The sequence below is a fragment of the Synchiropus splendidus genome, chromosome 1 (genome assembly GCF_027744825.2).
Source record: "Synchiropus splendidus isolate RoL2022-P1 chromosome 1, RoL_Sspl_1.0, whole genome shotgun sequence".
Classification (NCBI taxonomy): domain Eukaryota; kingdom Metazoa; phylum Chordata; class Actinopteri; order Syngnathiformes; family Callionymidae; genus Synchiropus; species Synchiropus splendidus.
This window is the reverse complement of record NC_071334.1, coordinates 19,388,099-19,400,696: the sequence shown is the minus strand read 5'-3', so window position 1 is coordinate 19,400,696 and position 12,598 is coordinate 19,388,099. Positions and strand designations below refer to the sequence as shown.

The 12,598-nt window shown below is 44.6% G+C and overlaps 2 protein-coding genes across 6 annotated transcripts; both read left to right on the top strand.

Moving 5' to 3' along the window:
* Positions 1 to 173: 173 nt before the first annotated feature.
* Positions 174 to 3,939, top strand: hsd17b7 (hydroxysteroid (17-beta) dehydrogenase 7). 2 transcript variants are annotated; one of them, XM_053847837.1, is made up of 9 exons: positions 174 to 250; positions 380 to 586; positions 661 to 753; positions 1,013 to 1,127; positions 2,284 to 2,478; positions 2,548 to 2,661; positions 2,923 to 2,979; positions 3,044 to 3,129; positions 3,189 to 3,939. In XM_053847837.1, exons 1-9 carry the CDS (start codon positions 216 to 218, stop codon positions 3,295 to 3,297), a joined length of 1,011 nt encoding a protein of 336 aa, XP_053703812.1. In that variant the 5' UTR covers positions 174 to 215; the 3' UTR covers positions 3,298 to 3,939. The 2 variants fall into 2 exon arrangements, with proteins under 2 accessions (XP_053703812.1, XP_053703805.1); XM_053847830.1 differs by having other exon boundaries at positions 3,044 to 3,142; positions 3,202 to 3,939.
* Positions 3,940 to 5,950: 2,011 nt separating this feature from the next.
* On the top strand, positions 5,951 to 12,149 carry serbp1a (SERPINE1 mRNA binding protein 1a). 4 transcript variants are annotated; one of them, XM_053854177.1, is made up of 9 exons: positions 5,951 to 6,323; positions 7,685 to 7,868; positions 7,941 to 8,081; positions 8,182 to 8,253; positions 8,651 to 8,725; positions 8,900 to 9,071; positions 10,110 to 10,154; positions 10,238 to 10,417; positions 10,956 to 12,149. In XM_053854177.1, exons 1-9 carry the CDS (start codon positions 6,068 to 6,070, stop codon positions 11,010 to 11,012), a joined length of 1,182 nt encoding a protein of 393 aa, XP_053710152.1. In that variant the 5' UTR covers positions 5,951 to 6,067; the 3' UTR covers positions 11,013 to 12,149. The 4 variants fall into 4 exon arrangements, with proteins under 4 accessions (XP_053710152.1, XP_053710154.1, XP_053710153.1 ...); XM_053854179.1 differs by having other exon boundaries at positions 5,952 to 6,323; positions 8,185 to 8,253; XM_053854178.1 differs by having other exon boundaries at positions 5,952 to 6,323; positions 8,903 to 9,071.
* The last annotated feature ends 449 nt before the right edge of the window (positions 12,150 to 12,598 follow it).

Below are 12,598 nucleotides of genomic sequence, written 5' to 3'. Positions count from 1 at the left end.
ATTTCAGGCAAAAACAGGAATCAATGAGCTGACTCAAACTCAAATCTCATTGGCTGACTGCTACTGGGTCGTCCAGTCAGGGACAGAGGCGGAGCTACAGTGATAACTCCACTGGAAGTGAACACGTTTCATGAGAGCGACTTGGACCTTGTTGCTTCCTTGACCTACTTATACTCACTTTTTTGTTTTGTTTTTTTAATTTGGGAGGGGGGGAGATGAAGAAGGTGGTCTTGGTTACAGGAGCCAACAGGTATTGTTTTATTGTTTCTAAGAAAGATCACATTGGAAATGAATGGAAGAGTCACTGCAAGCATGTTGAAGCTGTGTGTTCCATATTGTTTCACTGTGTTGCCATGTAATAAACTGGGGCTTCTTGCAGTGGGATCGGCCTGGCCTTGTGTGACCGGCTGCTCTCTCAGCACTCGGAGAGTCTTCAGTTGTGTCTGGCCTGCAGGAACATGCAGCGAGCTCAAAGTGCTCGCTCCACGCTCTTGCTCTCCCACCCCACAGCTCAGGTGTCACTGCTGCAGATGGACACCAGCAGCATCTGCTCGGTCATCAGTGCTGCTCGGGAGGTCAAACTAAGGTGGGGGGGCTGATTTGCTCGCCACCCTGCAGCGTCACCAGCTTGGTTAGTCAATGCATTATTGTCTCCTGTAGGTACAAACGGCTTGACTACGTCTACCTGAATGCAGGGATCATGCCAAACCCACACTTTGATTCGAGAGCCTTTTTCAGAGGCCTCTTCTCCAGGTATAGTGACATTAAAGTATGGGTCCAAAGAGAAGCTGCTTTGACGTCATTTACAACCATAAATGAAGATGAACCAGATGACAAGCAGATCAGGTTTCAATGCTTCTCAGCTAAAAGATTGAGACTATTGATCCAGCTTGGCCAGTGTGGCCTTAACAAAACTCCAAAACCCTACCATATACAAATAACCTTTGGTTGTATATAGCTTTGGATCACCCTCCCTGTCTATAGATAATACATGGGCTTTGTTTTGATGCAGCAACGCTATCAGCATGTTTGCGACTGGTGAGGGGATTCTGATCCAGAAGGATGAGGTCACTGATGATGGACTCCAACAAGTGTTTGCCACCAACCTTTTTGGTCATTTTTTACTTGTGAGTATTAAAACTGTTGCTCTTTTTTGTTGTCACTGACAACTATGTCCATTGTTAATATTTATTATCCATCAATTATGTAATTTATTATCTACCAATATTTATTTATCATATCTATTTCAGTCAAATATTGGCCTGAAGCTAGCATGATGTGTCACAGTTTATTCAAACATAATGCTGTAGGAGAATTTTGACACCCAGTTATCCTTTCATTTCTAATCAAACAACAGCAATCCCTTTTGATACCTTTGGGCTTCATAGCTTTTCTTGTGGAATCTGGGGTCTTTAGAGCTAAAGAAGTTAAAGAACTGTAGCAAAAAACGTTCTGCACTTTTGTATTAATATTCTCTTTTTTAAGAAAACAGCATTTTGTTTGTTTATTGCTATCATTTAATACAAATATATGAACGAAGCGCTCTGTTTTGGAAGAATGTATAGAAATAGAAAAGCAAATTATTACTTTATAACTTTTTTTAACTCATTTATTCAAAGACATTTGTGTCAAACTTCAACTTTCAACTTTGATGCTGTTTCTAGTTACTATTGCTGGATGTTTAACAGTGGGAGACAAATGAAGGTCAGTCATTATTAAAGTCTTACTGCCTAGCTGTTGGTTGAGGGGTGCGGCTGGATCCTGGAGCCTCTGACCATCTACTGTATGCTGAGGAACCAGAAGGAACTATATAAGTTCATATGCATTAACTTCAGGTGGCACATGCTGCAATGGTTGAAGGTTCTGGGTTCAAATCCAGCGCTGGCCTTTCTGTGTGGAGTAACATGTTCTCCTTGGGGCCTATGTGGATTTTCTCGGGGTACTCAGTCAATGTAAACAGTTTATCGTCTCCCTGCTCTTCCTTGGGTTTCTTCTTTGCACTTGGGTTTCCTTCAGCCGTCTAAAAACCTAAATTTTAATTGATGGCTCACAGTTATGCATGTGTGTGAGGTTGTCTGTCTATGCACAGTATATGTGACCTTCCACGGAGCAGTGATCTGTCCAGGACATTAATTGTATTCATATAGCCCATATAGGTCAGGGGTGCCCCATTGTCTAGATTCCACATGTCTAGGCTGTTGGTTTGGTTTCTTCTACAGTAAAATGAGCACAATTTGGAGAGTCAGCATCTATATTTTTACCGGCTGTATTCATGTTTTCCAGCTGAGAGAACTCGAGCCTGTTCTTTGCCAATCCGGCCAGACGTCCCAAGTCATCTGGACGTCCTCCAGTAACGCCCACCGCTCAGCTTTTAGCCTTGAAGACGTCCAGCACCGCAATGGCTCGCAGCCGTACAGCTCATCCAAATATGCATCAGACCTGCTCAGCCTGGCACTTAACACACACTTCAACCAACAGGTCAAACTGGCGACGGCTGAGGACTCCACACTGAAGTCTGACTGAAAATTGATTTCTTTTCCTTTCTAGGGTTTGTATTCGTCTGTGATTTGTCCGGGCTTTGTGAAGACCAAACTGACCTATGGCATCCTACCCTCCTTACCTACCTTCTTCTGGACTTTGCTCATGCTCATTTTTTGGCTGGTAGGTAAAATTATAAATTATTTCACGTATAATTCCATGAGCTATAATTCCTTAGCTAGCAGGACTGACACCGGCTCGACAGAACAAAATAAAATGAAGTAGGACTTTAGAAATTTGAGCTGCCAGGATCAGTGTAGCTCGCCAGACTCAGTAGCTGAATTCTGCAGTATAGTTTACAATGGACTGTGTAAAGCAGGTTATGGACGTGCACAATACATACTGGCTCAAAGAAAGAAAGGAAGCATCTGTCTGTGTTCACAGATCAGACTGTTCACCAACACCTTCACCCTGACACCTCACAACGGCGCAGAAGCTCTGGTACGTGGCAGATGTCACCTGTGAAGAAGGCTCAGTAGCAATGATGCTCCTTTCTGTTCTTCAGATCTGGTTATTTAATCAGAAACCCGAATCTCTGGACCCACAAGCAAAGTATCACAGTCTAACATCAGCTCTGGGAAGAAACTACACACAGCCAAGAAAGGTACATGAGTAAAACTACAGTTGATTGGCCAACATTATTCCTGGTATTGTCTCTCTCAGATGGACGTTGATTTGGAGACATCAGAAGCTCTGTACAGAAACTTGCTGCAACTCCAGAGCGAAGTTCAGAAATCACTGAATTGGGAGGAAAAGTAACTTTTAGTTCCAAGATATTCACAATGGATGTGGTACCATTCAATAATGCAGCTGTTTTACCTCAGCAAATATTTATACACGTAAAGCTCCATTTATATTCCAAAGGGACCATGTTTACATCCGCTTCACCTGTTCGCCGTCCACAGCAGCACCTCACACACCCTCGATCTGGTTGTCAAGTCGACTGTCGTCTGGACCAAACAAAGTGTACTCTGACATCAGACTGTCTGTGTCATCCAAAAAGTTCACATACGTCGTCAGTGACTCAGGCGTGTTGGTCGGCGCAGGCAAGTCTATTCCCAAGTTGTTGTCTCGCGTCACAGCCAAGGATTCCTCCTCTGCCCCGCTCAGTTTTGGGTTGCAAAAAGCCCAGACCATTCCGCAAAAATATACGAAGAAGGTGCCCATGACCATCACCATGAGTGCGTATGACTCTATCATGGCTTTGGTGACTGGAGATGTCATCTCTGCAAGCACAGGTCCAGTGAGTGTGATCAGCAGAGGCAAGTGTGAGGCGGAGTCTGGCAGGACAAACCATCTGTCCTCAGGGAATGACTGAGGGTGAAGCTGCTTTTTTCGGAGAAATGTAAGCACATGATGAGCCATTCATCTGTTTAATATCAGCATCACTACTGTCATCCATCTTTTATATACACTACAGTCCTGTTTGTTCACCTGAAGACTTGACTCTGTCTTGGAATAATAAAAATTGAATGTGACCACTTTGCATGTTTTTATTTCCTAAAACGTGTAATGTTTTGCTGAAACATTTTGCAGCAAAGGACACAACCTTGCAGGGATCGATCCCTCCACTGTGTATCATATGTTGTGACTTGTCCTTGAGGTGCATTATAAATGAGGGCACAGCTTCTGCTGACTTTGCTTTTGCACTATAGAGAGGGTTGTTAGAATCACAAATAAAAGACAGATTTTTAGTGAGCCTGACTTTAAATTAAAGTGTCAAAGAATTTGGTTGTTCCAAAAAGTCCAAGATCAGCTTGAGGAACTTTAGCGGAGGCAACTTTTGGCATCTTTATATGCTGTTCCCCATGACGACGAGTTTTCTCCCACAGCCCAAAATCACATGTTCATGGTGACGCTGGAACATCTGAAGGGCAAATGTGAACAATCCATATTCTCTCCTCCGCTTGTGTGATGATTGCACCAGTGGTAGACTGATCCACCATTGCTGCATGAAGGAGAGTTTTCCTCATTGCTCCCTGCCCACTGCTGTAGGTTATACAATAGCAGTCTTTGACTGGAATCATAGTTCATCACCAAACATTTGTTTGGTCACTGCATTTTTTTTAGTTTACTCATTATTAATATGTAAAAATATGTGTTTATAGAGAAGTTATTTTTCGTCAAATGTCCTTATTTTACTACATTAATTGATTTAAGTTCTTTGTTAATTTGTTTAACTGCAATATGTGGCTGCTCTGTGTATGCAGTTAATTTTTATGCCCTAAAAAAATTTTGTGTCAGCCTTCAAATCAACATTGTCAGTTGAATCCCGTTTCCAGCTCATTCTGTGTTGACCAAGCTGAGATTCACTGCGATCAATCAATACCTCAGAAATCTGCCACTTATTCGATCCAAAAATCAGCTATAGATGTTCTGTCTTCATGAAAGTCAGCAGCCTGACCTCATTAAGTGAAACCCCTTCACTGTGCAAAACCCAAAATACCACAGTGGTACAATGACTGGTGCTTCTCTCTGGACAGTTATCCAGGATGAATGAAGCTCAAAACGCTGTGGAATACATCCTATAAACTAACAGCTCACTGGCACCTTGTCAGTTTATTACAACAGACAGGAGCGACAGAAATAGACATGCTAGCACATAGTATTGCTCAATATAACTATGGCTTAAAACTGGTGTTTTATCGATTCTCTAACCTGACCTAAATCATACAACCTTTATTGTCGGCAATGATCAATTGTTATGTAAAAAAAAGTGCTTGTTATTATTTGAGGTATAAAAGTACACAAAAGAAGAATGTAGCATGAAACAGCACACTTTTTTTTATTAACTAGCTTTTTATAGTACATGACTTAGCTGCTTGTAATATTCCATAGGGTTAAAACATGATTATTTGTTGATCATATTTGAGGATCATCTTAGCAGGGCCTTCATGCATCATCTTGCCAAATCCTCAGGAGGATCTCTGTTTGAGTGGGGGAGGTGTTCATTCACTCTCCCTGGACTGACACTTGTGACAAGCTCACGCTGTATTTAACATTCAATTCTGCCTCTGATACAGACAAAAACTACTGTTGTCAGTCATGTGCTTTCTAGGTTATGGGAAATAGATGCACTTCTAACACCAAATCGAACTGTTTGTCACACCATATTGTTAGTGCTTTTTGAAAAAGTGCAGCCACGGAACGCTTCGGACCACTTCGTAACGTTACTATCATGAATCACGCGTATCTTCGCGTCTGGCGCGATGTTCTGAAAAGCCAAAACAAGAGCTGGACTCGCACGAGGGCGCCCATGCATGGCGTTTCCTCTGACTGTCGGCGACACACGTGACAGGTGCATGTTGGGATTTGTAGTTGTCTCAAAGACCAACCCTCTGTGTGCGCCCGACGCTCCTCGTGCTCAAAGAACTACACGCCCCAAACGCGCCAACCGCCAAGCCCCGTATGTCTACCGCGCCGGAAGAGAAGACGGTCCTTTACCCAGCCATCTTGTGGCTTCACCTAGCGAAGTGCTCGCGCCAAGCCTCGTAGAATCGGAGGAAAATCCTGCTGAAGGGGCGCCATCATGCCCGGACAAATGCAAGAAGGTTTTGGCTGCGCCATAACCAATAGATTCGACCAGTTATTTGACGATGAGTCGGATCCGTTTGAGCTGCTGAAGCAAGCTGAAACGAAGAAGAAGGAGGCTCTGGCTGCTGGTCCCGTCAAGACCGCGGCTCAAACAGCCAAGCCAGCCAAGAAGGAGTCTCAAAAGGACCGGAAGGCTCCACTAGCTGACAAGAAGGAGGAGGCCCAGGCACCTGTTCCTCTCAAGAAAGATGGTAACTCGTTTAATACCTTGTGTGTTGAGTCTTGAACTCCAGGCCAAGTTGTGCACCAGCCCCTGAAGCCCCGTGACATGAGGTCCGCATGGTGCTTTTGTGTCAGTCTGTGGCGTCGGTGTCTTGGACACCGCGACCGATCAAATCCAAATTGCTCCGTGACCACCGGGTTCCGGACGGGCTCCGTGCCGACATGCGCTGCTGAAACTTTATTTGGGGCCTTGACTCTCTCGCGAGCCCTTTTGCAAAGAAAGTGACGTACGGATGTCACCTCACTTATCATGCATCTCGCCCACATTGGCGATATTTCAACATCGACGGCGATGACTGGAAATATTGGAGAAACCGTGGCCGTGTCTTTCGTGAAGGCGGCGGCTAACGTGTTTTTGTCTGCAGACTCCACCGACGGTTGTTTGACAGCCCAGCGCTCGAGCCGGCACCGGGGCTGCTCCTCCCGAACAACTCTCCCCACATGTGCTCGGACGCCGAGGCACTCGAGAGGGGGAAAGTGAGCAATCCGCGCGTGTGCGTTATTAGGAGTGCAGCAGCGGTTGTGTCGGAGCGGCTCGCTGCTCTCACGCTTGCGGGGCCTCGTGGTCGTAGTTTGGGGCGTGTTTGGTGCTTCACCGCTGCTGTCTGTTGGAGCGCGGAACAGTCGACGCGCGCGGACAGCCCGCGCCTTCGCTTTTTTCCCCGTGATATTTTTGCATTATAACCGTGTTGCTGCCAAGACCCACCGGATGCGGGCAGATGATGTGGATTAGGATTGTCACTTATTGGACCAGCGGTGTTCAATTGGCCGATATAAGGTGCCAGTCTGCCAAGTGGGTTCATGTCTGTTTACTGGCGAGGAGTGGGGACAGGTGCTTCCATGTAGTTCACCCAGCTGCCATAGATCTGGGTCTATTTCGGTAGCCAGTGACTTGGGCAGTGGGTGGGACTTGTGTCACACCGGAGCTCGTCTGTCTCCCATCTGTTACTAGAGGTTAAAGCTCAACAAAGGGTGAGCAGGTGATTTAAGTCTTCGGCTATACCGTCCTGTGACCCGCTGAACTCCGGACACTTGGATTATTGTCTAAATTTGGTCCTTACAGATGAAAAACTGGAATTTAAAATTCACTTTTAATACCATGGTTGTTCTGGTCAATAAAACACTGTGTTCTTGTGTGCATTGGCTATATTTTTTCCAGCTTCATCATTGACAACTTTAGGTGGAACTTGCGCTTTGAAAGTTTTTGATTCAGAACATTAATTGAATTTGTATTGCTCCATTTACAGAGAACAAAACTCTTTGCTCAGCAGTTGGTCTTGATCTACCGGTGCATACAGTACTCTAATCCTTCTCTTGTTGTCAACCCTAGGACCCGGCATGAGGAGAATGGGCCGTAAGCCGGAGGGCGACGGTCCCAGGCCCCAGGGCGGCCAGGGAGAGGGACGACCCCCCACAGACAGACGACCGGCTGACAGGCGGCCACCCCGTCGCTTCGAGAGGCCGGCTGGTGAGGCTGGCGAGAAGCCCGAGGGAGGCGAGTTCTCAGTGGAGAAGTAAGTCCTACATCCACTTTACTGTCTCCGGTTCCAGGACTCATTTTCGATGACACCTTTCATTTGCAACAGACCTGTTGGCGACAGGCCAATGAGAGGACGCGGTGGCGGCAGAGGTGGCCGTGGAGGCCGAGGACGTGGAATGGGTCGCGGCGATGGCTTTGATTCAAGAGGAAAACGTGAATTTGACCGACACAGTGGCAGTGACCGATCGTAAGATTTTTGTTTTGGAATTTTAACGTTAGAATTGAAAATGTCACGTCAGTGGTTAGTTCTAGCTTGGGGACTGTGGTTAAAGCTATTCTTGTTCCAGTAGTATGAAAGGTGAAGACAAACGTGGTGGAAGTGGATCGCACAACTGGGGAAACGTCAAGGACGAACTCAAGTGAGTGGTGATTCAGTTATGTATTTTTTTCTTCTTCATGCTCACTGGAGAATTATAGCCTCAGGCCGTTGAAGATGCTTTTGGGCTGAAACTAATCTGGTATCTGAGTCCACATGCTAGTGAACACTTTTGTGTTTTTCAGTGGTAATAGGGTGTTATACATGAATGAAATGGATTGTGCTGAGGAAGCAAGGCATCCAGCATGTTGAAGTCAAATGAGCTCACGTTCTATATTGACGCATGTAGTGTGCGTTCACTGCTTGGTTCTGCTTTGGCCTTTTACCTTGACCCCCAAATTGTAGTGATTGCAATGTACATTCACGCATCTTTCATTGTGGAAATTAAAGATTTGGTTCAAACTACAAAATGTCAACAGTCTGAACTGACGTTTCTGCAGTGAACTTGACACATCAAATGTCACTGAAGAAAACCCTGAGGGAGAGGAGCATCCGCCTGCTGACACTGAGAACAAGTAAGTTTGTTTTTTAAACTCTGTTTGCAATAAATGACTCCTGCGTCCTTAACTTGGTGTTTTGGGAACAGCTGAGGCTCTCATGTACTCTTAATCGTTCACACGCTGTAGCCTTTTATTTACACCGCATGTATCGGTGCTGTTCTATTAACACTGTCTGTTTGGTTCTTGTTGAAGGGAGAATGAAGCCGAGGAGATGAAGGAGGAAGGTCCCAAGGAGATGAGTCTGGATGAGTGGAAAGCCATGCAGGACAAGGAACGGGCCAAAGTGGAGTTCAACATCCGAAAGGCCAATGAGGGAGCTGACTGGAACAAAGGATTCGTGCTGCACAAGTCTAAGGCAGCGGTGAGTTCTGATAGATGTTGTAGATGACAATTCCTACCGTAATTAGAAACGTGTAGCTGTGACACAATGAGTGTGGAGATGATGAGTGTTTTGAGTCCTGGTGAAGAAATCATCATGATTGGGCGAACTGTTTTTGTAGTGTGAAAACCAGCTTGTGATTTTTTTTTTTTTTTTTTTTTTTTTTTTTTTTTTTTTTTTGGAAATAGTTTTATTGATAAGATTTCCTTTGTCTCACTCGAACAGAAACAGGTTTGTCACACCATCTTTTTGAAATCTGCTCACTGACACAATGCTTTCCCCAGCCTTTTATCTTAACCATGACTCTTAACCAAACTGAAACCTCATCATACTGGCCTTGTTGTTTTGAATTCTTCTTCCTCAAATTGAAGCGTAACCTCATAGGGTCCAAAAAAATGCCCCCACAAAGACATGAGGGGGCCCCACAAGGGTCTGTTTTCCTCAAAATTGTTCCTCACTAGGATAGACATATTTATATGCACACATACACCTGCATGTTGATGAACTGGCAGGACGTGTTCTGTCCATCTACATGTTTATGCAGACAAATATGATCAATATCCTACAGTTTAGGTTGAGCTAATGTTACCTCAAAGTCATAACACTAATGCATTACTTTTCTTGATCTATATACGCTTATTACTATGGCGATTGCTTATTGATGGCTGCACAGTTCGAAGTTGGTTCATGAACCCTCAAGTGTGTTTATTCAGAAATATTTGTCTCACATCTGACAAGACCATTTAATATGATGAGCTTTTATTTATTATAAAAACATGCAGTTTTCATCATCGTGTTACTGTATATGAACGTGATACTGCCGTTTCAGAACAGGTGATGCTACATTTCTTAATTGATCAAGAAAAGAAAAAAAAGAAGGGTTATATTGTTGGGTTAGGGGTGTTCATGTCAGCACTACTGTGCTGGACTGTTCATACTGCAAACAAAGATGGAGACCGAGGCACTTGTTTAATCTATGGATCGAACGTTGCTCTGACAGTTCCTGTTTTGTCAATGCAGGGCAAGGGCGGAGAACTGATCGATACGGAGGCTGATGACTCGAAGGTAAATCCTGCTCTGCCAATTTGAAGTTACCCTACCCATCAGTGGTCAGCTTTTTAACTCGAATGTGCTTTCTTTTCCTTTAGCTTGAAGAGGATCACCACTTCCGAAAACCAGCTAATGACATCACATCCCAGCTGGAGATCAACTTTGGAGACCTAGGCCGTCCAGGCCGTGGACGTGGTGGACCACGTGGTGGCAGAGGGGGACGAGGACGCGGTGGGCCTGACGCTCCAAGGCCAATGCGCGGAGGAAGGACTGATAAGGTGCACTACCTGTTTGTTATCTATTCTGCTGTTACAGTTGACTGCTGGTTGTGCGGTTTTGTAGAAAAGCAAGTATAGTGTGTGTGGCAGGGAAAATGGAAGTCTGAACTGTGAAGCAAGACTGTCTTTGTCGTACTGGATTTGGAATAATCCTCTGAAAACCAAGTGTTACAGTCAGTGTTACTGAGTTATAGACACACACCAAAACATAAAGCAGTACACAGGGACGTCATGCATAATTGACATAGGCACATGGGTTCAGCTGACAACTGTCCCCGAAATGTCACTTTCAACCAGAGCCTTACACATTGTTAATGTGATCACTGCATGATTTATTAGTGTAGTCTTCTTAGATTAGACGGTGAAATTAATTAGTTTAGCTGCGGCTTGGTGACGTCAAATTATTACAAGTAGTTGGTTGTTCAAAACGCTTAACATTTTCCTGTTTGATGTGCATGTTTGCCACGGTACTCGAGTACTTTTTGTGAAGGTTGGCTGTGACCGTCTGAACTCTAACTGTATTCTCTCCTGTCTTCAGTCATCTGCGTCTGTGCCTAACGTGGACGACCCCGAGGCCTTCCCAGCCCTGGCTTAAGCCTGGCTGACCCTCAGGCATACAGGAGCCCCCTGAGCACCTCCACTACGAGGCTTGCATGTTCCTGGATCCTTCAGCAAAGTAAAATGATGGAGAAGACTGTCATTAACTGTGGCACTCAATGCGAGGACTGAGTTTTACCCAATAAAAACAAAAGGAAGATGGAAAAAAAAAACAGAAATTTACCAAAAAAATAAAAAAAACATACAGAAAAGGACTTCTTGCTACTGTGGAGCAGTTATTGGTAGAGGTTTTGTACTTTGAAACGAAGTAGCAGGGGTGTTTTCATACAGTATTTTTTTCAGAGGTTATGCCTTGTCCATTGATGCATTTTTGTAATTGCTGCTTGACGCATTTCCAACGTAAGCCAAGTATCTTTAGTTTGGTGTGTGCCATGGCTTGCCGGCTTTACTCTTGGCACAGTGGAGCTCCACTGAAGCTCTGACACAGCAGTGATTTCCAAGTTACTCTTCACTCACTGAGGTTTCTTTCTTTAGCACTGGGATATTGTTTTATATTTTATAAGGAGGTCTATTCTTCTATAACTTTTGGCCTGTAAATCTATTTTCTTAAATTCTTTCAGAATGACTGTACTTCATATGGTGCACACAGCGCGTCCTTTGATCTGTGGTCATGTGATGCAGCCTGGATTTGAATGAATCAATGAGGTGGCGACAAAAACTTTTACGATTCTTTAGTGGAGTCATGCATCAGCTCATGTTACACCTTTGGTCATGTTTCCTAAATTGGCCTTGATGCAGCAACTTGAGACTTGAGTTGTATTCCGGGTGCTATTATCAGCTAATGTCCTGAGCTCATATCATTCAGATTAGTTCTGCTTCTATTTCCAACCATCATTTGGAGAGCATGTGTGCGGCTCCTGATCTCTCCGACTGTTTACACACTCCACAAACATCCTCGTGCAGACGTGAACTCGCCAAAGCTTGCGTCTGTTTCTGTGCGGATCTCTGTGCTGACTTCCCCTGCAGCATCCATGGTGACACGCACCACTGCATAACCGCTCTGAAAGAAATACAGTTGTTTATTGTGTGAAGCAACTGATGTGCTCTGCCATTGTGTGAATTCCAGCCCTGCTATTAGACCTCTGTCGGTAAATAAAGATGGTCGATAAATGTGTTGCTTGTCTGCTTTTTTTTGTGGTTTCTCCATTGCCTTCCATTTCTGACGACACACCCCGTGGGACTGTAGCTGGATCCAGTTTTTGCTCACCTGACTTGTTTGGCATGTTTGTCAGCTTGGTCCCGCCCACTGGATGGCCTTTCTGCTGTCATGATGAAAGCTGAAATGGAACTCAAAAGCTGCAGCACATGTCTGTCTGTGGTTCTACTCTAACAAGTCTGGTCTGACTGAGGTTCTGTCCAGACTGAAAGTGGTCAATGTTCCACGCTTGAATGATTGTGTACCCTTTCATTGGGACGACATGCCCCATTCTGAAATATGAGCTTCATTTTAACTGATGAACTCAGGTGTTTTTACACAACAGACGTGAGGACGTGACCTGACGTGACTTGACGCTTACTTCATGCAATCTACTGACATGTTCAAACAGAGCAAACAAAAATATC